The following is a 27,990-nucleotide window of genomic DNA, read 5'->3' on the forward strand; positions in this document are numbered from 1 at the left end:
ATTGCAGAGTGTCATGTTCAGCATATTATTCAATTATCCGATTACAAAAAAACTGTTTTAATAGTTTGCATTATGCGAGCAAACAGTTAACATTAAAATCCTCAAAAGGTTGTATTTTACGCGTAAACGTTTTGCTAATTTGTTAGACCAACGAATCCAAATTCCTGTCAACAGCAAGTAAAAAATTAATTTATTCCGTTATAAAAATTTAAAAAATTAATTATAAAAAGAAACTATCATCCTTTCTTTCACTGCTTTTTGGTCGCCTTGCCTTTCTTTCCGGCCTCCTTATTTTTGCCCTTGCCGGCAGCCGGTTTCTTGGCAGCGGGCTTCTTTGTTGTTGTGGTCGTGGTGGTAGTTGTCGGCTTCTCGGTTTCCTTGCCCTTGGCGGCCTTGGCTGGTTTACCTTTACCTTTTCCAGCTGCTTTTTTCGCTTTAGTGGTGGCTTCGGTTGTTGTTGTCGCTTCCGTGGTGGTGGTGGTAGTAGTGGTCGCAGCCTTAGTTGCGCTTTTGACGGGTTTTTTGGCTTCATTCTTCGGGCTTGGCTTTTGTGCGGCTGTTGTGGTTGCGGCAGCGGACGACGCTTGAGGTGGTTGAACGGCGTTGTCCTCTTCGGATGCGTTGGGCGGAGTGTCCAACAGCGTCCACGATGCATGGTACAAGCGCGAATTGGAGTAGTCATAAAATTGTTTGACCCTGCGAATAACGTGAAAGTGTTACACAGCATCGAGTGGAGTTGGCAAATCAAATTATCCGTCTAACAAAATCTTTTAGCGTTTCCACCAATCTACAGCATATCAGCATTGGAAAGACATTTTCCTGAACGAAACCTCTGGAAAAGTTAAACGGTAGAAATTTTTTGTGGAAAAAATGAGGTTTTATTAAATTGGTGCGCTCATGAGTTAACCGAAAGCGCATACGTAGAAAGTTTTTTAAAATAAGTACGAATACATATATGTAAGTATCGTGCACGTACTGGCTGCAGTCGACGTTCCAGAACCAATCACAAATTAACTCCACCTGGTTAAACCGTGTCAGATTCGGGCACAAATAACTGAACAGCTGTCCGTTGATATCGCACCGGCGAATGACCTGGCAATCGCTATCCATATCGGCATAGAAACCGGCTTGCTGGACGTCTTTGCACGCGAAGCTCGTAGGATCCGGGATGGCGGCCAGATTAGGATAATCCTTACCGGCGACAGCGCTGGAGAGCAGTTCGGCCATGTCAACGGTCTTCGCCGAACGGGCTGCCGGACTGTTGCCCATCAGTACTTTGAGCGCCTTAGTCAGATCGGGATTCTGTGGGGGCATAGCCCGATTACTCTCGTAGTCGGCGTTGGGATACTGGATGGCCGGAGTCACCGTCGCCTGCTCTGAGGGGCTGGCGCTGACTGTGACCTTTTGCGTGGTTGACTTGGCGGTGCTGGTTTCATCGACTTTCTTGCCCTGTCGCGGAGGTGTGGTGACAGCGACAATGGTTTTGGCCTGGGTGGTGGCAGCCGTGGCGGTGGTTGCGGCAATGGTAGCAGCTGTAGAGCCTGCGGCGGCTGCTCCCGTAGTTGGCTCTTCGGATGCTGGTTCTTCTGTGCTGTCGCTGGTTACATTCGCTGCTGTCGTAGATTCCCCACCTGGGGCGGTCGAACTGGCGGCAGTTGTCGACTCGGCACTGGGCGCTTCGGAGGACTCTTCCTCCGTGGTGGCACTGGTTGCGTTCGCCACGGTGGTTGATTCACTTCCTTGGGCGGTTGTATTAGCAGCAACCGGCGCCTCAGTGGGTGCTTCGGATGATACCTCTTCCGGAGTGGCACTGGTAACATTCGCAACGGTGGTCGTCCTAGCAGCAACTGGGGCAGTTGAATTAGACGCAGCCGGTGCTGCTGTGGTGACGTTGACACTATCGCTTGCATTGGCGCTGGCAGCTTGTGTGGTTACCTCCGATGCTTCGGTTGTCATTTCGGGAGTGACCTCGGGCGTTGCGGGTGACGATGCCGTGGTTGTCGCAGCAGTTGCATTAGCAGGCGATGCTTCCGATGAGGCATTACCGGAAGTCGCGTTGCTTGCTGCTGCACTGGCTGCAGCTGTTGTTGGGGTTACGGCCGCAGCGGTACTAAGGGAAGTAGCGGCGGACGCTGCGGTGGTTGGTGCTTCCGAAACGGAAGTGCTTGCCGGCGCTGAAGCATTGCTAGCTGAAGAAGGAGCAGAGGAACTTGGAGCGGTGCTGTTAGATGATGTCGCATTGGATGCCGGTGTTGCTTCGGGCACTGGAGATGATGCATTAGCAACAGAGGCAACGGAAGCTGCGGTTACGTTAGTGCCATTGACTGCCGGAGCACTGGTGCTGTTTCCTGCTTGCGTTGCATTAGCGGTTGCAGCCGTCGTCACTTCCACCGGAGCTTGCCGTTTATTCCTTCTGATATTGGCAGATTCAACCTGTTAATTATTTATATGCAGACACAATGCAATCTTCATGCGCATACGAAATATCCACTTTTAAAACAGTATAAAGTGCACTAAATATGCAGTATAATTCGTAAATAATTATATCCATATTACTGTATCTTCCTCATTTTTCTTTTGCATTGTTAATTTTAAATTTTCTAAAAACAGTTATTGTTCGCCACATACCAATACAGAAAGTACGCTTAATCCGATAAGTAATAATCCGGTTGCAAGAAACTTCATTTTCGATTCGGCGCGAAATGTAGCTTAACCGAAATGAAATGCGATCAGGTTAAGCTATTAATTGCAGATTTGCTTTCTCTTGATTATGCGATTTGTAAAGTCAACTTTTTTATATAGTCGCTTATTGTTAGCCGGTATTTTTGCCCACGGTAAAATATTACCATGTAATCGGATGAGCAGCTGAATATCAACTGCATCACCGGTGTATTCCTGTGGCATATTATGGAAATAATGAAATTATTCAATATGTTACATGTTTTGAGGTGGTTATTAAATCAGCATTATTTACTGTCGCGCTGTGCCGGCGTGTCAGCCTGTCACAAATGTCGTGTTCTTGATAACATCTAATGCATATGTTAGCTGATAATTAACGGTACCGCATGTTGTGTTATGCCTATGTAACCAATGCGACGTAGGCGTGATATTATGTAGTGGAATTTTGGAAAGATAGGAAAGAAAAAGCATACGTAATTCAATCCGCTCAAAGCGTAAAACTTCTAACTCCATACTTTTATTATTTTTTCTTAGAATGACTCCTGACACATCTCGATCTACATGTAAAACATAAAAATAATATACCATAAAAAATGTTAACATGCATGTTTCAATGAATTACGAAAACCGCAAAAAAATCGGCTACTTGTAAAGATTTTGTTTCCTACACGAATTAGCTGGCTCCTGATGCTCTCTTGCCAGCATGGACTTTTCCGTTCTTGCTGCTACTTCCGTTTCGACGTATTTGTACATATGTGCGGTCTCCGTTTCAAGATTGTGCGGCTATAGCTCGAACGGTTTTGGTGGTTATGATTTCAGGCGTTAAATGTAAGGTCATGTTTTCACTTGGTTCAGTTCGCTGTAAAGCATTTTTAGAGATGCATAACACACAAACTGTCACAAAGTTAGCAACAAAAATTTAAAAGTGAAAATTAGCATTTCAGATTTTCTTAAGAATTTGTGGAACGTACAAACAATCTTTATGCTGTGAGAGTATGTATCAGTATAAAGAACATAACCACAACTTTAATACGCACAGGTTTCTATAATGCTTAATTCACCACGAGGCTTTTATCCAGTGTCAGCTCAACTAATGGCAAGGTTTTCGCACCCAAGGTTTCTCTGACCGTAATAGTAAGGTATTTGGGTACCACTAGTATTAGTTTCAGTCGGTAATTTATTTCTTGTGTTGAAGACATAATTATGTGCGATGTACAACGTTCTGTTTTAGAACATACAGAAGTGCAAAATTTAATAATATCATCCAATGCCCACGGTTACAGTCATACTCAAGAAGTATCTGTAGATCTACGAATTTTTATATTTTATAACTAATACAGATACAAGCAAGTGCCATATTACCATATGCCCCTTTATGCGAAGACTGACCTAACACACAAAACCGCACACCTTGCACAGACGTGTAAATACACTTTAGCAGTTAATTTTCACTTTGGTATTATGACTCAATTGACCAATTGTTCCGATAATTGCTTATCCAACACTGCGGTTTTTGTTTAGATAATGACAGCCTTGGAGTGTCAGCACGGGCTGCTACTGTCGTCAAAACGATAATGTATGCCGCTGGCAAAGTTGTGCTTTGTATTCATCTGCAAACAATCTTTCACACAGCGTGCCGGCGTTTGTGTGTTTAGAGATCGTTCGAAGAGATTTTTTCTTCATTTACGCAGAACTCTTAGTGTCCGATGGCTTCTTCGAGCCGGTCGCGGTGGACTTTCGAGCGTCATCAGTATCAGGGTTCGGTGGTGTGTCCAAGAATACCCACGATGCATGGTAGAGCCGGGAATTTGAATAATCATAAAATTGTTTAGACCTAGAACAACGGAATCGTGTAAGGGTACAGCACATTAACAAGTCAACTTCTTATGAGCTCAAATACTCGTATGTAAAGTATTAACATCAGTACTACGTAGAAATCGATTAATTCCATAGAGCAGCTCGATAAACTGACCTTTTTCTTTTTTACGTAAAAGGGCACTTTTTAAAGTTAAGATTTTTTCTGCAGTAATTTCGCACATCAACAATGCGTTTAACTAGAATATTAGCAAAGGTCAGTGGTATAGCCTACAACTTTCAAATACTGTATCTTACAGTCACAGATATAAGTACCCAATGAGCAAGAAACCGTAAAATGTTGAACATGATGTTCACTTTAACGAGACCCGTTTTGTAAGATTTTCATTCGAGAAAAATATATAGAAATTTAAAATGATAACTTTATTATAACTTCCGAATAAGCTTTTCAAAAGTTATTAACAGTAACTGTTAATAAATTTATTAAGATTAATCGTGTTATTCTTACTGGCTGCAGTCAACGTTCCAGAACCAATCGCAGACCAGCTCGATCTGGTTAAATCGTGTCATATTTGGACACAGGTAACTCCATAAATTTCCATTAATATCACAGCGCCGAATAACCTGACAGTCGGTATCAGTGTCCGCATAAAACCCCGCTTGTTGGACATCTTTACAGGCAAAGTTCTTCGTATCCGGAATTTGCGATAAGTTGGGATAGTCTTTACCGGCAACGGCATTGGCCATCATTTCTGCCATATCGATAGACTTTGCCGCACCGGCAGCCGAGCCTCGCAAGGCTTTTAGCGCCATTAACAGACTGGGATTCTGCGGAGGCGGGGCCGCTTTAGTATCGTAATCGGAATTCGCATACTGCGCTGGAGATAAAATACTCGGGAGGATGTTGCTGGCTTGTGCGGCTAAATCAGCTTTTTTCGCTTCTCTAACTGAAGCTGACGATGTGGTAAGAGTAGGTGCAGCTTGCGTCGTAGCCGTCGTTGAGCTAGGTTGGGTGGTGGCGGATCCGGCGGAAGTGATGCCGCCGGTAACACTGGCGTTACTTGGCGTGACCGCTGTTATATTTGCAAGGCTAGTAGCTTTGAGCGGAACGGGAGTTGTTCCCGTAATATTATATGTTGTATTTAGGGCAGTAGCACCGGTACTGGTGGAATTATCTAACGAAGATACTGTGGTTGTCCCACTAAGATCGGTACTGTTTCCTGCCACGGTAGCGTTCGATAAAGGTGACTGAGTGACGCCGAGTTCACTGCTATTACCCGCGTGTATTGTAACGTTTCCAGTTGTTTTACTGAGTGGAGTGGTCGAACCATTGGTAATTTCCGGTGGCATTGTTGTGTATTCCAGTACCGACGAGTTATTTGGTGCTGTACCATTTTCGGTTGCGATGGCGTTACCCGGCAGTCCCTGTAGTTTATTGATATCACTACCGTTGGTTGCCGATGCTGTACTGTTTCCAGCAAGCGAATTCGAATTCAAAGAGGCATTTCCTCCCGAAGCAGTAGTGTTTAATGGTGTTGTCGAGTTTCCGTTTAATGACGTTGCGTTTCCGGTTGCCGAAGTCGCGTTTGGAGCAATGAGACTGCTGTTGGTGGACGATACAGCCGTAACGTTTCCCGTTACAAAGGTTGCGTTTGTCGGTGTCATTGTTGCATTGCCAGGTGCGGCAGTTGAGTTCCCGGTTAATGCCGTATTATTTCCTGCAGAAATTGAGGTATTATCGGGGACCGTCGCGTTGTGACTGGTGAGATCTGTAGTGTTGCTTGACGCGGCAGTTGTGTTAACTGATGACAGTGTGGACGTTGTTACACCTGCTTGTCTTTTATCCCTGCGGGCGCCGTCTACATAACATATCTGCAAATTAACATAAAACTTTATGTACTTATTTTATCGATAGAAGGTGGAAGGTAGAGTATATAATGCAATTACATTCGAATTTAGTGTTTTAAGCACTTCCAAATTACGTAAATTTATAACACCTTGTATCACACCAAAAGGGCGAGTACGTAAAAAAGAAGGGGGTTCGGAGCCCGTTTTTCGTGACAATAGGGGAGCGAGGGGTGAAAAATGGCCATTTTTCAGGTGACGTAATTTGGAAACACTCCCTAACTCGTTAATTGTGCCTGTGCGACATATGTAAAGTGTCCGAGGTCAGCAACTGGCACAGTATAGGCCGGAATAAGTCGTCGGCAAATGAATATCAAAGCTCTTTAAGCTTAAAGCAACTAAAATGTACCAATGTACTTTATTGGCAATTATTCATAATAGAAGAAATAAGCATTATTAAATAACAAATCGGCATTCTTAACTGGGCAGCTTTAAAATACTGGATCTAACAAGCCAATAAGAAATAAGGATCTGGTAATAAACTAGTAATACTCGTAAATAAGGACCTTATGACCTTCTGCTTACCACTTGTGCGACAATGCAAAGGAACAATCCAGTAACGTAAACACTGTTTGAACTGCGAGTTTTTTTCATTTTCCGCCGCTGATATAACACTATTCTCTTCGATAAAATTATAGGATACTGTAAAATATATAAATGCTTGAACGTGTACAGCTGTGGATCGAATTACAATACATACATTTTTATTTCAAAGAACAGCCGGTGTTATGCAACTGACCTTCTTTAAAACAGCAAAAAGACTATATATAGGTGAACATGTGTTTTCCGATGACTAACGAACGCTGTAAAACAAAACCAGACCTTGCACTGCTTGAGCAGAATTATAAAGCAATAATATATAAAAAATTTAGCACCTAAGGTGTAATTAGAAAGTTTGGCATCGTACTCGGCAAAATCATTTATTTGTGCACATTGGGTTTTTTCTGCAATAGCTTTACTGCATTTGAACGAGATAATTCTTGTGGGCAGTGTATTTACGATCGTTGCAAGTAGTTTTTTAGGCAGAATTCATTGTAATTTGCATTGTTAAAGGTGAGAATTATGAACAAGCTCAAGAACTTGACCTGTTGCATAATATATGGAGCAGCGGTGTGCATTCGCAAGCGATCGATAATTCATGAGCCGATTCATTGCCACGAAAGGAGAAACGGATCTTTTTGCACGCGCGCTGCAGTAATGATATTTACAAATGCACCCCGAACAAAAAACTCACAAATTGTGACTTATTCAGTTTCTACAAAATAACTCAAAAAATTGAAATGGTTCTTTTCATAACGGTAGAAAGAGATTGGCAGCTAAATTTATCGACGACATGATGCTCTAACAATAAATAGCAACAAGTGATACACATCTCATGTACCAACAAATCGATATCCGACTATAAAAATTTCGTTGCTAATTATCTAATGATATCGCCGAAAGCTCTACAGTTTAACAGCGTTAAAGTGATTTTGAAAAATTAAAGCTTGCCGGTTCAACGAACGCGCCACCTGTTAATTGCATCCAGACGTACGTACCGCACGTGTTTGACTCACTGCCAAATTGCCAATAAAGTGAGCAAGCATATTCTACGCCTATTATGATGTTATTCCATAACCTAGTAGGTTATAGTTTTATATGGTAATTTATGCAATAAAAATTCCTGGGGTACCTTCAGCTACTGTACCTTGTTCTTGTTCACACAAATAATGAAATAAAATTAGTTCATAAAAAAGAACTACGCGTACCATATTTACAACAGTATTGCATATATGAAGGAGCTGCGTACTGCACAGTGTGGAATATATACTATATTATAAAATATTATAATTATTCAATTTTACTCCTTTGTAACGTCTCTTCATATGCAAAAAAAAAAGAAACAAAAAGAATAAACCAAAATCTGAGCAATGTGGAATAAAACGCTATATGTAAATCTTATATTACGTATGTGTTGCAATACACCCTGATTAATTTGGATTGTTAACTGAAAGGCACCATGCAGTGGACAACCAAAATTTATGACAGGTTGTAAAGCGGACCGTTCTGTGGCGTCGGCGTTCCTACTTCCTAGCCTTTAACTCAAATGGACCTAAAAAATTTATTTTATCACTTGTTTTCCGAGTATGATAAGGTCGTGATTGCGAAGGTCTTGAAAAATATTTCTATCCCGAATAGAGTACCACTCGAGTAGCAACTACCTATAAGTTGCGCGTTGTTGCTTTTTTATACGAGTAAGTACGTATATGCACTAGTACCCAGCTGCAGTAGGCAGGAGTACTGTAGTATCTAGGAACAAGATCTATATCACAACAACCCCGTAACCTCTGGATCAGAAAACTACTACAGAGAAAGAGAAAAAACTGAAAACGCCATTCGATTCAGCACGGTTAAAAGCAGTGTCACATGCATTTTGATAATTTGATTCAAAAAAGATCAGCTCCTAACCGTCTCACAGATGCTGGTAGTGTAGTGGTGCCGGTAGAACGATAAATCTTGAGGTAAACTTGAAACAAATTAATTTTCGAAGTGTGGTTGCATAGAACGGAAAACCAATAATTTAATTTGTTCTAACTAAATACTATTAACACTGGATAAAAAAATAAAATCTTATTTGCTTGAAAGATACTTATTAAGCCAACCCGTTTTATGTAAATCACTGCAGCTGACCTAAAACGAATGGACGTACGTACATCCGGACATATAAGTACAATGAACTCGTATTTTCTAGATCAGGTAAAACTGTCGACATGGGGTCATATTTCGTCAGAATTACGGTTTAACAAAACTTCGAAGTTCAACTTCGTGACGGGTCGACATCGTTCGTGTACGACTTGGTGGCGGTGACGAAATGGCGGGTCATCATCATCCTTACAAGAAAACGGAAAGATGACCTTTAAGTGGCGCCGATTGCCGGCAGTTACAGTTTACATAGTTTGGGAAAGGCTGGCACGGTCGGCAGCGATTGTGGCCGAAAGCTGACAACGGTGGGAGTTACACGATCGCGTTCAAGCAGTACAGCGCAAGGTCATCGCAAGAGCTTATTAAAAAGCACACAAAGCAAGATTCAGCGAGCAAAGCAAGCTGATGGTCAAGATGCGCATAAGCGCGGGGCAAGCGCGGAAGGCGCGGCGGAGCAAATATAAATTCGCAAGATTCGGAGCAAGCTGCAGCAAGACTAATCGCGAGATGTGGTCGGTAAAAGTAGGAAAATAAGGGTTCTGATCTTCATTAGCACAACAACCAACAAACAGTACCAGAAAGGCAATTACACTCCTACTGGCGGTACAATTTAATTTCTATCGCAATAATAATATTTCTGTCCCAATATCACTGTTTTTGAAATCTGGAAGCACCGAAGCGATAACGATCATAACGATAATGATGACGTCATGTGGAAATATTAAATTATTTTAGCTAATAGCTTAAAACTATTACTACTACTGTATACTATTGTATTGTAAGTATACTATTTTATTGTTCATTAATAGTATTGTGTGCTACAGTAAATAAAAAAATCGCACTACCATCCCATCAATTGTACGGAGGCGGCGGTTACCTGCTGTTTCGTTTATCATCTTTCCAATGTTTACGAATTCTCCATTTTCAGAGCAGGATTATGCTTCGTACCGTATATTTTGATGTCGTCACTCGTGACGAAAACTTTTGGAGCATATCATTCTGCAGATGAACGATACGAATAATGTCGATGATTATGTATCTTTCTGGTTTTATCAAAATCTCTCCTGTCTTATCAGTTTTACTGATGTGCTATGATTTATCATTTCTCTGGTAGATCGCACGATGGATGCCCTGACTGAGTAGGGTGATGTTTTGCAGATTCGCACTGAACTACTGTACAGTTCAGCTCCTGGTTCGAAAGCTCTTCTGACTTAAAGAACGCCGTTATCGTAGACGCTATGGATTCTAAACTTCCAAATTCAGGTTCCCAGTCGGGACTACGACCTGCGGGCCTTCCAAGTGCAGCACAGCAGCGAGGTAATTCACTGCTTTAATGAACAGCGAGTCGAGTTGGTGGATTTGAGTTGGTTTTGGAAATTGCATTTCACCCTGTCATCTGCTGATGTGGTACTCCTTTTCGTGTTATGGTATCACACAGTTCATCTTTTGCCTGTAAAATGTATTATTTTAATGTGTTTTTGTTTATTTAATTTATGGCCTTTTCATCTTTTGCTTTGAAGGAGTTACGTAATTTGCGCGCTAATATAATCCGTACTGTTATGTGAACAGTAAACAAACGCCGAAAAAGTGCAAGTCCGAAAATGAGAGCATTTATGCAGGTGTTGTCAACCTGATTGATGGGAAATTAAATTTATTGCAGCTCCTCCCGTAATAGCGCCTGCGTCTCCCCGTCCAGTTCCAACTGGTTCCATTCCTGCTCCTGGACAGCTGAAGAAAGCAGGTATAAATTACGCAGCGCATTGCAGACTTTGCTGCGCCGTTTTGTTAAATTTAATGCACTTTGGCAGTCTCTTACTTGTGAAGCCAGTTTCACATACATCGCATTATTTGATATCTTTAAATTGATATCGTTTCTCATTTTTTATTCGGAAAGAAACTCTTTCTGTGCCACTTCAGTGTTGTGTTGCTTTCAGCGTTCGGAACTGACAACGAGTTTAATCACGGAAACTTAGCCACTTTGACACTAATGTATCTGTTTAAGAGTGTTTGATAATTAATGTGAAATTTAAACCTAATTATCACATGGTAACAGAAAATAATCTAAAATGAGGCGGATCGAGTCATTCGAGTGTAGCTTTTTTGGCGGCTGTCTTGAAAGTGATTCGATTATGGTTTATTTTAGTTACGATTAGTACGCGCATTTTCTAGGCTCCGTTCACTTCACGGTGGATACGGAAGGTTTCATCGTGGGCGATCGGGTGTGGGTGCACGGGACGAAAGCGGGAAAAATTCAGTTTATCGGTGAGACGAAATTCGCCCCGGGTGAATGGGCTGGGATTGTGCTAGATGAACCAACCGGGAAGAACGACGGCTCCGTCAACGGTGTGCGCTACTTTCAGTGCGAAGCGAACCGCGGTGTATTTGTCCGGTACGATTATAAATGCGTGTTTATTGTGGTTAAATTCTGCGCTTTGTTTTATCCGTCGTTTTAAGAAGTGTGTCAACTGTTTGGTTGTGTCTCATATAGATTACACAAACTCTCACGAGTACCACTCAGCCCGGAAGAAATTGAGACACTGAAGATGCAGAAATTATCCGCGGCCACCTCAGTGGCATCCATCATCTCCGCCGTGGATGCTGAATTTAAATCACCGGACAGCAGTTTAACCGGGGTCAACAAGAGCACCGAACCGGGCAGTTCTGTCGCTGGTTGGTGCTGTCTGCATGTCAATTTGCTGTGTGAAACGGATTATGTTTTGGTTAATCTCTTTGATTATGCTGTGTGTGCGGTGCAGGAGGAGATGTAACAAATGCGGCTGACATGAAAGTTGGTGATCGTGTGTGGCTAAGCGGAGATCGTGCGGGCATTGTGAGATTTGTTGGGAAACCGCATTTTCAAGATGGTATTTGGGTTGGAGTTGAGCTGGACGAAGCCAAAGGGAAAAACGACGGAAGCGTCGAAGGAAAACGGTAAGTGCTAGTATTTTTTGCAGTAAGGGCTACCTTCGGTTTTATTTTAATATCTGTGGGTATCCAGCTTTTTTTCTAGATTTTACAGTCAGAATTGAATGTTTTTGCTTGTGTTACTGGGTTTTGAGTTTGACTTACCTCTCTTCAGCTGATCTTATTTTGCGAAAGAAATAAGAGGGGCGATTAGCTGTTAACTAACCGCAGAAAGTACGTATATGTTTGCTTTCGCGCAGGTATTTCACTTGTCCAGCAAACCACGGAGTGATGGCTCCTATTGCAAAAGTATCCAAAGGTTCCTCCGGTGCCGCTCTTCCGCCGTTCACTCCTGGAAAACTAAAGCGGAGTCCATCCCAAGAGTCTTTACATTCTAATTTTTCCATTCAGTCCACTGCATCCCGGCGTTCATCAGCCATGCGCATGGGAACGAGTGCTTTGAGTCCCTCCACCATTGCCGTAGGACGGACAGGAACAGGGACGGCAGCAGATATTATTAAGGCACACCAGGAGAAGGATGCTTTGATTGTTGCAATGACCAAAGAACGCGATTTGGCCAAGAAAGAACTGGCGGCCAAGTTGGGCAATGAAATGCAGGTAAGGAAGCATATCGCTGGCATACGTACAAATTATTGCTTTTTCAGTTTTCATTGATGAACGAGTAATACTGTACCAACAGTGGCATCCCCAAAGACCGTAGTAGGAAACAGGAGGGAATGAAATAAAATTATGGTATTTTTCTTGCACATTTACCGATTTACGGGGGTTTTAACTTTACTGGCGATAACTTTTTTGTAATTGTAAGACTTTGCTTTTCTGATATTTTCTGCCACACTGACTATTTTCTTGGAATTTACAGATGCACACGGAAATCCAAAAGCTTCAGGAGCAGTACATGGGAGCTTTATCAAATCAAGATGCTCGAATTGCCGATATGTCAGAAAATATAAAAAAGTTGAACGCGGAGAAGGATCAGCTAAGGGAGCAGCTGGATGACGAGAAAAAGTAAGTCCTGTATTCAGGTATTTCTAATTTTATTGAATTCTTATATCAGCCATGGCTAAACATGTAAGACAGGAAAAACATCTTAAATCATAACCATTAAAAAAATTTTTTTTTCCGATTTTCTTGGGCAAGTGCCTTACAACTGTGGGTTTGACCTTTACATTGTTGAGAAAAACCGTTGTTAAGAAAAGCTGTTGATCTGCGTTCGCATTATTCTCCCGATCGTTCGACCGAAAAATGGCATCTTTCTAGCTGTTTCTGTTTGAAATATACTGATTGAAATTATGGTTGTTTATTTAAACGCTGAACGGGCTCTGTTGAACTAGGAAAGTTGAGGATCTTCAGTTTCGACTGGAAGAAGAACTCATGGCAAAGGACAGTGAAGCCGAATTGGAAACAAAGAAGCTGATTGATAGAAAATCGAGGTATATTAATTTTTGTACCGCAATGCACAAATTTTGCTTATCGGCATTCAGTTTGAGACTGCTGCACTTGGAATCCAGCACGCGTGAGAACGTTATTGTGTGAAGTTATGAATTCGATACTAGAAATATGTTTGGCATGTCCTCAGGTGTTTTTCCTGTTTTAGTGAAATTGATTCATTGAAAGGAGATATTAGCCGACTAAATCAAGAAATGGAGACTTTGCGGCAAGTGATTCAGGATAAAGATTTGGAAGTTGACCGATGGAGAACCGCGGTTGACGCTTCGAAACTGGAAGCTGCTGATATGGTTGACGAACGGGATCGCACTGTAAGAAGAAAAAGCTTACTGTTCCTGTACACTGAAATTGTTTGTCGAATTTGCTGTTTATGGTTAAGTAATTTCCGCTTAAAGTATTTTTAATGAACTTCGGTAATTATCTTACTTACTCTACTTCGGTTACCGTGTGATACAAGTTTCTTGGTTTGGATGTGTTTAGTCTTTTGAAGTTGCGGATTTACGACGACAACTGCGTGATGTCAGTGAAAAATATCGGCAGGAGAACGAGACATTTCAGCAGAGCATGAGAAGTAAAGACGCGCTAGAGCAGGAACTAAATCTGCAGCTTGAATGTGTAAGCAGAACTTTCGGTGAATCCATGGTGCACCATGTTGTTCTGGTTTCGATTAGTCCTGCTTTGGTGAATTTGTTACGGTACTGATTGAAGGCGAGAGCGGAACTGGAGGATTACCGACGACGACAGAGCGCCGTATCCTCCAGTAAGCTTGAGGAAAATTCAAATTTGCAAGTGATTATTGACGATCTAAAGCGCGATAATACATCCCAACAGGTGCACATTCAAGAACTGACCAAGTACGCCGTAACATAAAAATTTCTTGGGGTTCGTTTGGTTCATTAAATTTAAATTTTTCCAGTGATTTACACGGACTGCGGGAGGAACGAAATCTTTTGAAAAACACCTGTGATACGCTAGAGAGAAATGCTCAAAGCCGCCGTAGTGCCTTAACGACTGTTTTTCGCGATGTGGGACACTGTGCGCCCGAGGTACTTCATTAGTTTTATTGTATACGATTGAAAATTTTTATGACATTGTGTTTGGGAATAATGTTTATTACTGTAGAGTTTATTACTGTTTATTACTAATTGGTTTATTACTGTACACAGTCAGTAAAACAGCACGATTTAACAGATACATTAACGGTATGACTTGGTTGCATGTGAATGCGAACGTGCATTTTGTTCTTGGGGCACTTGGTTTCTTGTCCCTGGAAACATTAAATGTGTAATTCTGTTTCTTTTCTGTAGTTAATAATTCGTAAATTTTATTGCACGCAGAAAGAAGACGAAGAAATTCCAGCTTTATTGGCTTTACTTTCTGACGTCCGGAGCAAAGCAGCTGCAACAAGTGATAACTTGAAAACCCAGTTAGCAGAGGCAGAAAGGGCATTATCAGAGGTAAACTTTATATTCTTGTTGTCAAAATTTTGGTACACGTACGTTTGTTATTTGCAGCTACGATTAGGTAATGCTCAGCTGGATTCGGAACGCGGGGCTTTACAGAAACGCTTAGCAGAGGCCACCGATAGTTTAGCTTCGACGGAAAAAATGTTATTGGGTGCGAACAAAGAAAAAGAAGACTTGTTGAGGTACGAAGTTTAAAACTGTAAGTAACGGAGCTCTTGTAATCATTCCCGATTGCGATGCTCTTCTGAAATTGTGACCGAAGTCCTCCATTGCGATGATATTTCTGTAGTTCTTCATTGAACCCTCTAATTTTTATTTTTTCACATTGGATTATAAAGTTAGTTATGTGGCTAAAATATTGCCATATTGCTTCAAATGGCACAGATAAAAATAATAGGGAAACTTACTTTTGGGACACCCTTTGCAGCTAGCTACTCTATTAGTTTTCATTCTGTTACAAAGCTTGCCATCAGATATTTGGATTAGCACTTCAGATATTGATGATCTTGATCTGTCTGTTACTCTTGTAGATTGTTTGCGTTATGCTGGTAATTCTGGCCCGCTTACCGCTTTCGGTTATCTTTCGGTTTTTTAGCCCGCTTTCGGTTATCTTGCACTGGTTCTCGCAGTTGCTGTTTTTATTCATAATGTGATCGTATTGTTTGTAGGTCGATTAAGAATTCGGAAACCAAAAATGAGGAGGTTCTACTGGAAAGTGAAAAGATTCTCAAGGATCACGTGCACGAAGCCAAGCGACTGTTGGAGGACAAGTCAAGGTCAGAATAACCTTAATATGTAATTCGTTCGCTTTCTCCGTAATGTGGTTTCTAGGGAAGTGGAATCGCTGGCTTATCAGTTGTCCGAACTAAGCGTTGAGCTTGGAAGTTTGAAAAGTGCCCATCAAGAATTGGTCCAGCGTTCCCAGTCCGATTTATCCCATGTTAATTCTGATCGGCAAGAGGAAGTGGAGCGCCTGATGCAAAAGCACGCATTTGAGGTTTGATTGACTTGTAACATGCGAATGTTGCCATCGAAACTGTCAGGCTGAGTACATTACATGCTGTGTTGTTCATCACTACAGATTGGAGTGCTTAAACGTGACTTCGAGCAACAGAACTCAGCATTACGGGAACGCCTGACCACTGTGGAGAGTGAACTGCAGACGGCTTTGACGGAAAAAGTTAGTCTAAACGGAGAAATTGGTCGAGTACGCATCTGCTCATCATTTGGTGGAAATTATGTCATCCCTTCGCAGTGATACGATGGGTTCTTGCTGCTGTATTGCAGTTTATTGGTGTGCTCAACGAAAAGGACGCCGAATTGAAGGAGGCCCGCGAACAGATTGAGCGAACGATCGCTGAAACTCTAGCACAACATCATGAAGAAAAAAATAGAATCTACGGTGAATTGGTCCAGGAGAAAGAGTACGGGTTGAACAGAACTTTATATATATTCCATAACTATCATAATTATGGCGAATATTTAGCTGGTGCTTGTTTTCAGGAAATTTGCTATTTTGGAAGAGCAGCTGGCCGCCGTAACTTTGCTTGAAAAAGAAAAAAATGCCAGTTTGGAGGCAACAGCTGCTAATCTGGAAGTGAAAGAACGGTGCGTAATACGGACCTGATTATATCAAAATGTCGCTCTTCCTTGTGAGATGCGCTTGAACCGCTCACATTAGTGCCGTTACCCGTTAGAATGCGATTACCCGCGTTATCCGTTTAATGGCATTCAGATTCGGCTTTTGTTTGCTGCAAAAGAAACTGGAATTGTTAGAATGATGCAATTTTTTAAATACAGACTGATTGACTGATAACAGGTGAAAAGGAACTCATGACATAAATCATAACGCCTCGTATCATTACCGTAACCTGGTACCAGTATCAGTAACAACATTAACAGAGTAGTACTACGCGTATCCCAAATTTGAACTAAAGCTCTGTACTTCAGTAATGTCCGGTAATGTTGGAATATCTATATAATGGAAAAAAAAAATTATTTTTATAGAGATTTTGCGATTTTACGACAAACTGCTGATGAACTGGCTCAGAGATGCACAAAGCTTGAACAGGACTCGGAACAGGCACAGTCGGCCTATGCGGAGCAAATGATGCGAGCGGAAGTGCGGCGGGAGGAAGATATACGGGTGTTAACAACCGAGAAGAACAGCATGGTTAGTTAGTACTTCACCTTTTTTACGCTTGGCGAATCACTTATACTGTACAGATACGTACGAAGCATTTTCAGTAATTGTGTTCTTTTTGTAATCATTATTATTATCGAATCCCAGTAGCTAGCACATTCAGATGGAGATATCTTATCGTTCTCGTAAAAATTTAGAACTTTGTAAAGGAGAATGTTATAATGGGTTTCATCTTCGAAAAATGAGCAGAATACGCAGTCAAAAAATTGTCACGGAGTACGCAGAAGGGTAAAACCATAGTGAAGGCGCTGCATTGCGGTCTTGAAAAATAAAAAATTGGTGTAAAAATGATGAGGACAGTGCCGCTTTTGCAAAACCGCCATCTTCGACTCCTTATACCACCGTTATTTAATAGTTTTAAAAGTGTTTAACTACGATTTTAATGTTTTAACGTTTCTGTGTTAGGTTGACAAGATCTCTAATTTGGAGGAGCAGATTCAGTTGCTGAGCTCCACATCCTTGACAGAAACTGAGACGATGCGCACGGAATTTCTCGACAAAATCAACCTGTTACAGTCGGTTGTAGTGGAGAAGAATGCGCTTCTGGAATCTACTTCACAAGAATTAGGTGCTTCCAAATCGACGGTGGTGTCGATGAACGAAGAAATATCCCGGCTAAAAAAGATGATGGAAGCATGCGATGTGGAATATAATGCCGCCAAAGGGGAGCTGGATTCGCTGACCAAACAGTGTCAAGCTAACGAGGAAATTATTTCAGCCATTAATGCTGATAAAGCTTCGCTGGTGGTGGTTTTAGAGCAAAAGGACAAGTAAGAAAAATGGGTGTAAATTTTATAGAATTTTCGTTTCTGTTATTTATATCTTTTATGTTTAGGGAATTGCAAGATCTCGCTGGTGATTTGGCTAAAGCCAAAGACATCAATAGTCTACTGAAGAACGATCTGGACTTGGCTGGTGCATCGTTCGAAAAGCAGCTGGCAGTTGCTCAAGAACGTGCAGGGGAACTGCAGACGAGCGTTGACACTGAAAGGAATTCTTTGGTGAGTTTGCTTGCCAGTTTACGATGAATGGACTTTTATTTTTGCATTTTTTTTGCTAGATGGATCGAATTAAAACGCTGGAAAATCAGTTGTCTGACACGGTGACGGAAAATACAGCCAAACTGGAAGCCGAACACAGTGATTTCCGGCATAAACTAAATACACTGGAAACGGAACTCGCTGCCAAGACTTCGGCGCTCTTGGCGTCAGGAAACGATATTCTGTTCCTCAAAGCGGAAATTCAGAAATCGCAGCACGAAGTCGCGCGGTTAAGCACTCTGCTCCAAGAATCTGAACAGAATCTCACCGTGAAATTAGAAAACATCAAGCAGTTGGACCGTGATCGGACAGATTCTGAAAATAAGTTAACAAACTTAGAAAAGACATTGCAGCTGTTAGAAAACAATTTGAAGCAGCATAATGTCGGCTTAGAGCAGGCAAATCAGACGATTGTCGAATTAGAAAGCGACAAGGTTTCGTTAAGCGATGTTATTTTAAGCTTGAAATCGGATTTGGTTTCGGCGAGCGATCTGGGGAAATTGCTAAGTGAAGCCAGGGATGAGCTGGCGATCGTGCAACAGGCAAAAAGCGCTGCCGAAGCGAGAATTCAGGAGCTGGAAGCGATTGCGGGGAAGGTCGGGTCGTTGGAAACCACTGTCCACGATCAGTCGGTCAAGTTGACATCTTCCGATCTCAGACTGTCTTCGATGGAATCGGAGATATTCCAATCACAGAGTGCGGTCACAGAAATTACCACGGCGTTATCCGTGGCTAAAGAAGCCATCGTTCGTACAGAAGCGGAACGGGAAAAACTCCAGAACGATAACGTTAAATTGACTGAGCGACTGAATGACGCCGAGCAGGCACTCAAAGAAATGGATGCATTGAAAGAAGCAGTGGCTACTGTTTCTGTAGTGAGGGACCAAGTTGAGAAGATTTCTCAAGAGAAAGTGACACTGGAGACGCAGGTCTGGGAGATAAACCAACGGGCTGCGGAGCAGAAGAATGTGATACAGAATTTGGAAAGTGAACTGTTGAATGTGCGGAAAAATGCGGAACAGGAAATTGCTGAGATGAAAGAACGAGACCTGCGGCAGCAGAAGCTGGTTGAAGAGCTGGAAAATGAGTTAGTGGAGATGAGGAAGAATGCCGCAGGGGTAATTGGCGGGGAAGTCGAATCGGCACAGGATGTCCATTTGGCCAGTCAAAGGTTGGTGTTGATTGGCATTATGTTTGTTTGCCTAACAACTTACCGTGAACTCGTTCATTAACCGGTAAAATTGGGGCTCGTTACTGGCTTGTAACATTCACTGACGCTATCTTATAACAGTTTTACTCTATTATTATTTTTTGTTTGGTTTTACTTAATGTTTGGCATGACTAACTAATGCGTTTATTAATTTTCTTGGAAACTATATTTTGCTTTCTTTTTCAGTTCGAATTCTCCATCGACGTGTGTTCAGATTCAGTAGCGGAATTATTTTTATTATTTTTTACATATTTCTTGTGATGATTCACAAAGGTGCCGATATTTTAATTTTCTCATGGGAGTTTCTGAGTAAAACTGTAGTTTTTTTTGACGACGATTCTGTCGCATTGTAAGCTGTATTCGGTTGGGTCTTAAACTTCAGAGGATTTAATAACTCAAGAATTTACAATTATACAACCCTATCTTTCCTCCAAACTATCTTTGTGTCCTTTCTGTATTATGAGTCTGGGAAGGGATTCTAGGTTGAAAGTTGGTGAGTAGAGCTTCCTGTCGTGTTGTTATGGTTATGTGCCCTCTGTTCTTCCTGGTGTTTTTTTGTTACGTATTTATTGTTTGCTTCGACGTGGTGTAGCTTACCAAGTTTTTCTTTGTAGATCTATTGATGAGCTGCTTTCGGCGGAGTTGGAGCGGGTGCAGAGTGAAGTGGAATTTCATCGTCGCTTGATCGAGCAGCGGGACGGGGAAATCTCTCGTATGAAGTTGCACCAGCGAGACATTGTTGATCAGAAGAACTCCGAGATTGCGCAGATTGAGAAGAAGGTCTTCGACGCGGAAAGTGCTCTGCGTAAAGAAAAGCTACAGAAATTAGCATTGAGCACATCTTCCTCATCCGCAGTCTCCGCTGGTGATAATAACGAATTCCAAGCACGTTGTTTTCTTTTGTTTATTATCTTTTGAATGAAAAGAGACTAACCGGCAGTTGTTTGCAGGTACAACTCTTAAACTCTATCATCGCTGAGCAGCAAACAAAACTGATGGATATGGAAAAGAAATTAAAAGCCTTAACGCCTAAACCGTCCGCTTCCGGCTTGGCCGACGTGCCGCCAGCTGAGCCAGCCGTTGCGTGAGTATCTTAGAAGTTACACACGGAAAAGTTCTAAATTCTGAGTTGTGTCACTTGGAAAGTTTTTAATTTTTGTGCTTTTTGAAGTTGTTTTGTTGAAAGTGCAGTAATAAAAACTGAATAATTAGAAAATATCGCATTTAGTGGAAGAAAGTTTGCAAATTACTGTGTTTTGTCAGACCCAAGCGCCGCCCAATCCGTTTATACTGCGCTCAGTGCGAGCAGTTCGACGAACATGACACCGCCGAATGTCCCAAACGCCACACTTCCCCGGAGCGCAAACCGAAGCCTAAAGTGGCGCGCCCGGTGCGCAAATATTGTGAAGAATGTGAAAAGTTCGACCTGCATGAAACGACCGACTGTCCCGCTTGGATCAAGAAGCACCCGCCTCGTGTTCCTCTCAAGCCGACTGGTTTGGTACCTCTATAAAACCGACCTCTTCAGCCAGTTTGACAGACCTTGCATGTTTATGACTCTAGAGAACCAGGATATTATGCTATTTTTTTGTGTAGATCTGGTGTGTTATTTATTTTCCAATGCTCAAGATTATAACTCTGTACAGTGTGTGTTTTTATAAGACATTGTGTGTTGCTTGTGACAGAGTTTTGTCGTTTGTTTCTCCTAGTCTCTTGTATCGTAGTCAGTGGTGCGAATTCTAAGACATACATCAATATGTAAATCCTTTAAAGGGCAGAGAAATTTGTGATGCGTTGTTGCAAATCAAAACGGCCAGTCTAATTACACGAGGGTGGCACTGCTTTCCTAATTGTGTGAGGATTGATCAGCATTAATGCAGCAGAGAATGTTACTTGTATTAATCATTATCACATTATGGCGGTCCGAAACAGCTTGCGGATTGGCAACGGGCGTCAGTGCGAGCATGATAGTACAATACTAGGTACATCAGAACGCAAACGTTACAAACATTAACGAATTCTAACAGTTGGAACAAACTTCGATAAACTGGATGAGCTTATATATTTTTCTTTTCAAATTTGATCGCTTCGTTGAGTAACCGTACGTTGAGTTTATTCCGGTTCCCGAACAATTGGGTTCCAATGTTTAGAAGCAAATTAAATCGTTCGTTACATAGTTACACTTACAGTACGTAAAAACCAGCGCCTATCATTCTCCACAACAATAAATAAAAAAATAAAACAAATCAAAACGGCGAATTCATGCCCAATTTCGTGCCGAACTGTAGCCGCGCCCGCTTCTGCTGTTTATCCAGCGCCGCCAGTTCAAACTTTTTAATCAGCTCATTAACCGGGAACAACAGCAGCGGCCACAGAAACCCCAACAACCACACATAGTACGGCACGGAATCGTACCAGGCCTCCCCGTCAAATTCCTCCCGAGAACGCCAAACACTCGTTCCATTGAACCCGGGGGAATGCCTTCCCAGGACAAAATCCACATCCAAAAAGAAGTAGATTAACTGAGCAAAAATCCCCGTCAACGCCGCCAGGATCCACAGTAAATTCTTCAATGGCGAATACTTCCAGAATCCCGGTTTGTTATTTCCGTATCCCATGGAGATCACATCAAAGTACAATATCACCAATAATGCGCACAAATTCTGGTTCAGGGACACCGCGGTTTCCCCAGTGGTCAGATTGGCCAATGCGGGATAACATGTGCCCGCACCGGCGTGGCAGTTCTCCAGTAATAGCAGCGCATGACAGGCCAGCACGACAAAGACAGAAGGGAGCCAGCGCGCTAAGAATGTCCAAAGGAAACGGCAGACACTTTCGCGATTGACAATATCGTCCACACGGTTCTTCCCAGTAGAGATGCGCATCAGGTTGCGATCATGGGGAACGGACAGGAGGGACAGACTGAGCAGGGGCAGGGAGAAGCACACCAGCAGGATGATGTGACCGACGGAGATGGGTGGCGGAAAGCAGAGGAAGTTAGCCAGAGTGTTCATTATCACGACGAAGATTCCAGCTGAGATCAGATATTTGAAGCAGTTGCGCAGAACAGCCAAATTGTGCCGGGACTAACACAAAAATAAAAACGTTAAAAACATGAACAACTGCCAATGGCTAAAAAAACCGAAAAGCAGTCAGTGGTCAATAAACAATTCTGTATAACTTACAACGCTGTAAGTTATACAGAACAAAAATACGATATTAATTGACTCACTACCTCAATAACAAGCTGCATTATGCTCATAGGATCCTCTTTCTGACAAGAAAGAGAGCAATTCAGACTAGTCAGCGTCTTCATCAGTTCCATTGGCGTACACGGAAGATGCTTTCGATCCACCAGAATTCTTGGCGTTGACGAAGTAGCACAAATTTTGGGATACATCGGTTCTATAAGTGGAATCCACAAATACTATAATAACGGAAAAAGTTACTACTCGCGTTATAGTAATACCTATGGCGATCGCCGCATCCGCTTGGAGAAAAATAGCTGAATTGGTTAAATTCCCCGAACTGCCCAAACAGCAGACGACTTCACCGTTCTCCTGCATGATCGCGATCATTTCCTGGATGGACTCCGGCCGGCAGTCGGTAAACAGCGACACTAACAGCGGTACATTATCCACACTGGCAATATGCTCGCGAATGTTCTCAATGCCTCGCGGTAGTCTGGCTCGATTTTCCAGATCCAACTCCTGTTCAACAACAATGACGCTGACATCTTTCTTGGCGTTATTATCAACGGGCGCCGGCTGAACCACATCCGGATCCAAAGAATTCGGATCGATGCCTTGAGAATCCAGAGCAATGTGACAGTTCCACCCGCTTTCCAAGCCCAATCTACAAAACAGCAATACTTCCATTAAGTACAGTAAGTATTGTATTAGAGTGGTCGGTGGCACTGTAGAAACCGATTCTGATGAATTTAATAAGCAGCAATATACACCATACATGTTTAAACGTGCCTATCCTATAAAATCATTAGTTTATGCGCAGGATGTTAGTATTCGAAATCCAACCACTCACTAAGCCCAAAGATTATATATAACCATAGCCAACCCATTCCAAACAAAACTCCACTTCCTGATTCGTGTTTTCGATTACTGTTCATTATACAGTCTAAACCGTTTTCTAATAAGATCTCTTTTGGATTTTTCGAGAATTTCGCGAAATTATAATTCCATGATTGGGCAGCAAACTACGTAATTGCTTTCGCCCATAAGTCATTCGGTAAATAACCAAATACCAACAACTACTAAAAATATTCCAACCAGCCTTCAGTTTCGACTGGCCACTTTACACCCCTACGCCGCTGTTCTCACATTTTTACACCTTGTAAATTTACCTTTCCGCAAATACACGACTCCGGAGTTCGGTTTCCGTCGAAAAATGTATAAATCGAATACATGCTTGCTCCAGCAGGTCGATCAAATGGACAAAATCATTCCGAGACTGGTATTGCTGCGCCACGCACCCCAAGAAAACCTGGTTCTTACAACAGCTTTCGTACATCTCCCGCACCAAGCCGCTGGACGTTCGCGAGATCTGCGATGTCAGCTCGTGCATCGACACGTCCTCCTCCTCAGATGGCAGTTCAATAAATATCTCATCCTCATCGGAATCGGAGTCCGATGACTGCTCAGCCACGGCGGTGGTCAGTGGCGAATACGAAAATGCCGTACAGTATGCAGTCATACTAAACCGAGTGTAGAATTCCAGAATGTGTCGACGATCTTCCGGGGTAAGGGGGCGGGTCTCCTGACCGTTCCAGTAATCCGTACAAGTGTCCAGAACGAGATCGGCCGTTCCTTGGGATAAGACTTGTAGGCCACCTGATTTGGTGTCCTGCACAATGACACTCAGCATATTCGGAAACGGCGTTTTGTAACGTCCTTCTAATTCCCGTGGCGTTTTATTGGGTTTCCGGTAAAAAGCCATGCGCTGCACTTGCCGGAAGATGCTTTCAGCGGTGGAGGTAAAGCCCATCAACTTGCTGAACGAACATAGGCATCTAGAAAAATGATCAACCCGGCCCTTTAGATTGTCTACCATCCGCTTCACTAATTTCACGACAAGTTTCCCTACTGGCTACCGAGTACTGAGTTCTTCTGCACTCGTAAACTGAGTCTGTTTAGTTATAAAATTTTTCCCGTATGAGTATACGAGTCTTAAGCACTGATGGTTTGCTCATTCCCCCTAAAAAAACCAACCACACGATATCTCAGAAGCAAAAATCAACACCAAAAGAAGAAAATTTTTACACCAAGCAGGAGGTCATTCGTGGCGTTTAAGGCAGCGGGAGGGAGCTATCATCGAAAGCCACCACAAAATTATCACTGTAACTACTAACTTTGACTCACCTGCGATTCACCACTGGCACCGATTGATCATGATGCAATGCCACGCAACTGACATGATCAGTGAAAGCCCGATAATAGTCCTGCACTTCCTTACTACAAGTATTCAACAGCACCGCCAACCCCAGCGGCTTTAGATTGCCGAGCATCCGTGTCCAGCTGGGATCGTCGAAATCAATCTCGAACTCCCGGCCACCACTTTGTGTAATATCCACCACCTCCGCCACCCCATCAATCAGTTCCGGCACCTCTTGATGTACCACTGACAGGGAATTATGCCGTTCAAAACTCTTGGCAGTCAATGCCTCATCGGCACTGTGGCCCATTTCCTGCAGGGAATTACTGGAATGCCGCAGGGAAACCTTCGAAGCCGATACCGAATCTCCGCGCGCGTGTAGGGTGAAAATCTTCTCAGCGTTGGGGTTGGGCCACGAGAGGACGCCCTTCTTGTCCGTGCAGCAGATAGCAGTTACGTTGCCTAAAGTGTGAACAATGTTGGAGGTTTGGAAAAGGGAGTCGTTGGTGCCTTTGACCAACGATCGGAAGCGCTGCCAAATCGACGCCCAGTCGGCTTTCACGATATACATGGCATCGGTGAGCTTAGCTTCGTGGAGATGATCATGCTTCAACTGCAAAAATTAAGGAACAAACCTGAATATAAACAAAAATATATTTCACTTCATCACACGGTGTCCCATATAAGCAACGGAAAACGATTCTCAAATTACTGGGTAGCGTATGATGATATGAATTCAAATCAGACTATCTTTTGCTATCGTGACGTATAAAAGCTACAATTTAAAATAATAATCGCTAACGGCGTTAATTAACACCAAAGAATACGATAAAATAAGCAGCATAAAACGCGTGGCAGCCAAGCGTACGAACAAGTAGTTCGTATCCATTTAGCAAAAAATAGTTCGAGCACGGTAAAACTGCTAACCTTTTTCCTTTTGAACTTCTGAAAAACGCTCAGCACTCTGGCCAAAATTATGTAATTCATCCCCAACCAAAGAGAAGGAAAAACGAGAGAAGTCAGTGGTAGCAAAACATAAAGCCATCCGAATAAAAACTCTTCTGCCCATCGACGCTTTGTGCTCTCCACAAAAACACAAATTTCAATAATATTCCCAATCAAATACAGCACCGCAACTCCGGGTAGAAAGCGACCCATAATGTAATTCAGGGTGGTAATGCGCTGTTTTTCAATAATGCTGCTCGGTCGATTAAGCGGCTTATTAGAAAGAGATTCCACCAAGATGCTCCGAAAGGGCGCTTCCTGGACGATGAAACGGTGCTCAGCAGCGGCGGTACGTTGCACAGCGCTCAACGGAGCTTCCATTTCCCCATCAGTGTCGGGCTGGTAGATCTCACCTAAGACAAGCTAGAATTCAGATTTGGTAATTCAGGCAGGCAATTTAGAAAATGATACAATTCTTCAAATAATGTAGATAAACATGACAAAAACACTAAAACCTCTAATGTGCATTGCACAAGAATGCAGTTACCAAAAAAAATCGAGAATTTAAACGCTTTCTTTTACATCAGCAGAAATAAAAGTAATAAATTAATGTTCAAAATCCAATTTATTCACCCCGCATGAGCGTAATTTCGGTAGCGTCCGTCGGGGTCTCTTTGACGGAATTACAGTGGCAGACGACCCGCTGGCCCGGTCGGACGACAATGATATCGCCCGGAACCAGCAGAATCGCTGGTAAATTGATGACAGCATTGTCACGGTACGTCCACTGCAGAGCCACACACGGACTGTCGGGACACAGCACATCGGGGTAGTACGAATGTTTCCATTCGGTCAGCTTTTTCGATCCTATTCCAAATAGGATAACAATTTGTACCTACACTTCTTTTACAGTTAAACGTCTGCGCTAATATACAATCTGTTCAGCTTATTTTATTAGTCCTAATACTCGTACGATTTTCTGTATTAACCACCTGTCAATAATGATATAATCTCGATTAAAGCAATCATAACGAATACGCAAAAAAATGTTAACACGTTTCATGCAGCGCATTTCCTTAGCTATGTAGTCAGATTTCGTTTAGTAAGTGTAGTATAAGGGCGTAAAAAATCATTTGGTAAAAGGAAAAATATTGGTGACCACTCCGTACACTGCCTTTCCCTAATATGAAGGAACGCGTGAAAGTAAGAAGCATGGTAGTGCACCGAGTGAAAGGTGTACGGAGTGGTCGCCAAAAATATTTCTAAACGTGCGGCAGCAACACCAATTAAAAACGATAACTCCAATGTATATTTTTCTGAAAAATCAAAAATTAACAGGCACATGAATATTTTGTGAGACTTAATCCCCTTCTAAAGTAAAACAAAAGTCTTTACCTTGCAATTCCTGTCGAATCGTCGCCAGAATACTGATAACCTGGCACCAGAGCTCCAAATGGCGGCCGCGCGCTTCCAGACAAGACAGCAACACATTCACCACTCCGAACAGCACCAACACCGCCAGCACCGCGGCACACTCCACCGGTTTGATCAGCACACGGCCCCCAGCATCTTGCACCAAGAAGCCTGCTACAGTTAGCACGCACTGCAGCACGATGAGCAGCAGCTCCGGCCAGCGAAAAATGGAACGCGAACTGCGCTGATCGAAAGCATCCTGCACCCAGTTGCGCCACGACACGGAGCGCCGGTACCGGGACTGTTCGTCCTCGATGAGACGGGCGAACAGAGTCAGAGCGTGCCGCGTGGAGAGGCCAGACTGGTTGATCTTCGCGGGGCCAGGTTCGTCGTCGCTGGCGCGCAGCGCTGCGGTGTCGGATAAGCGTTTGGGCAGGAGACCGATGGTCTCTTCGCCTGGCTGCAACAACAGATACAGTGGTGTTTGGTGACTTTGGTTGCAGCCGAACTGACAGCAAGAAAAAGACTGTTTACCACGGCCAAAACAGCCATTCGCTAAGAGGATGCGAGCTGGACGTCAGCAGTTCAGTTTCATGATCAATGATCCCACATTCCCAATTTCCAAGTGCGCCGCGCCGATGCTGCCTGCAGTAATGCGATTTACCATCATTTACGGCACGACCGCTCCTGATGTTGTTTTAATCAACAGGAGTCGCTTTCAGGTTTCAACTGAAATTAAAATAATTTTCACCCATTATCCAAACCAAAATCCTCCAAAAAATACTGCAGCCCTCGAAAAAAAGAAATATTCGATTTCAATTTTCAAGATAGAAAAATACAAAACTAAAAGAATAAAATTCGTACAAAATACAA

At 42.7% G+C, this 27,990-nt stretch overlaps 4 protein-coding genes across 6 annotated transcripts; 1 reads left to right on the forward strand and 3 right to left on the reverse strand.

Moving 5' to 3' along the window:
- Positions 1-23: 23 nt before the first annotated feature.
- LOC129589057 (mucin-2-like) lies at positions 24-2,759 on the reverse strand. The gene is made up of 3 exons (XM_055483537.1): positions 2,629-2,759; positions 977-2,433; positions 24-696 (listed from the first exon to the last, which is right to left on the reverse strand). The coding sequence occupies exons 1-3, from the start codon at positions 2,683-2,685 to the stop codon at positions 249-251; spliced, it is 1,962 nt and encodes a 653-aa protein (XP_055339512.1). The 5' UTR covers positions 2,686-2,759; the 3' UTR covers positions 24-248.
- A 1,157-nt stretch (positions 2,760-3,916) lies between these two features.
- LOC129589101 (autotransporter adhesin BpaC-like) lies at positions 3,917-7,121 on the reverse strand. Its single transcript, XM_055483629.1, has 3 exons — positions 6,925-7,121; positions 5,003-6,366; positions 3,917-4,513 (listed from the first exon to the last, which is right to left on the reverse strand). The coding sequence occupies exons 1-3, from the start codon at positions 6,991-6,993 to the stop codon at positions 4,363-4,365; spliced, it is 1,584 nt and encodes a 527-aa protein (XP_055339604.1). The 5' UTR covers positions 6,994-7,121; the 3' UTR covers positions 3,917-4,362.
- Positions 7,122-10,041: 2,920 nt separating this feature from the next.
- Positions 10,042-21,196, forward strand: LOC129589210 (CAP-Gly domain-containing linker protein 1-like). Of its 3 annotated transcripts, none has more exons than XR_008690577.1 (26): positions 10,042-10,398; positions 10,742-10,822; positions 11,251-11,470; positions 11,570-11,751; positions 11,838-12,012; positions 12,246-12,603; positions 12,866-13,011; positions 13,338-13,436; positions 13,601-13,763; positions 13,933-14,067; positions 14,161-14,306; positions 14,369-14,498; positions 14,790-14,909; positions 14,967-15,100; positions 15,587-15,694; positions 15,750-15,915; positions 16,000-16,125; positions 16,206-16,342; positions 16,422-16,526; positions 16,926-17,091; positions 17,527-17,891; positions 17,957-18,122; positions 18,182-19,332; positions 19,986-20,236; positions 20,322-20,455; positions 20,635-20,776. XR_008690577.1 is itself a non-coding variant. In XM_055483799.1 (26 exons), the coding sequence occupies exons 1-26, from the start codon at positions 10,320-10,322 to the stop codon at positions 20,882-20,884; spliced, it is 5,313 nt and encodes a 1,770-aa protein (XP_055339774.1). In that variant the 5' UTR covers positions 10,043-10,319; the 3' UTR covers positions 20,885-21,196. The 3 variants fall into 3 exon arrangements, 2 of the variants coding, with proteins under 2 accessions (XP_055339774.1, XP_055339775.1); XM_055483799.1 differs by having other exon boundaries at positions 10,043-10,398; positions 19,986-20,256; positions 20,635-21,196; XM_055483800.1 differs by having other exon boundaries at positions 10,043-10,398; positions 16,000-16,098; positions 19,986-20,256; positions 20,635-21,196.
- A 79-nt stretch (positions 21,197-21,275) lies between these two features.
- On the reverse strand, positions 21,276-27,989 carry LOC129589212 (transmembrane protein 94-like). The gene is made up of 9 exons (XM_055483801.1): positions 27,652-27,989; positions 27,100-27,577; positions 26,338-26,571; positions 25,687-26,117; positions 24,747-25,372; positions 23,732-24,397; positions 22,841-23,226; positions 22,607-22,776; positions 21,276-22,457 (listed from the first exon to the last, which is right to left on the reverse strand). Exons 1-9 carry the CDS (start codon positions 27,667-27,669, stop codon positions 21,618-21,620), a joined length of 3,849 nt encoding a protein of 1,282 aa, XP_055339776.1. The 5' UTR covers positions 27,670-27,989; the 3' UTR covers positions 21,276-21,617.
- Between the last annotated feature and the right edge of the window lies 1 nt (position 27,990).

This window comes from Paramacrobiotus metropolitanus, unplaced genomic scaffold (assembly GCF_019649055.1).
Source record: "Paramacrobiotus metropolitanus isolate TYO unplaced genomic scaffold, Prichtersi_v1.0 Parri_scaffold0000033, whole genome shotgun sequence".
NCBI classification, from domain to species: domain Eukaryota; kingdom Metazoa; phylum Tardigrada; class Eutardigrada; order Parachela; family Macrobiotidae; genus Paramacrobiotus; species Paramacrobiotus metropolitanus.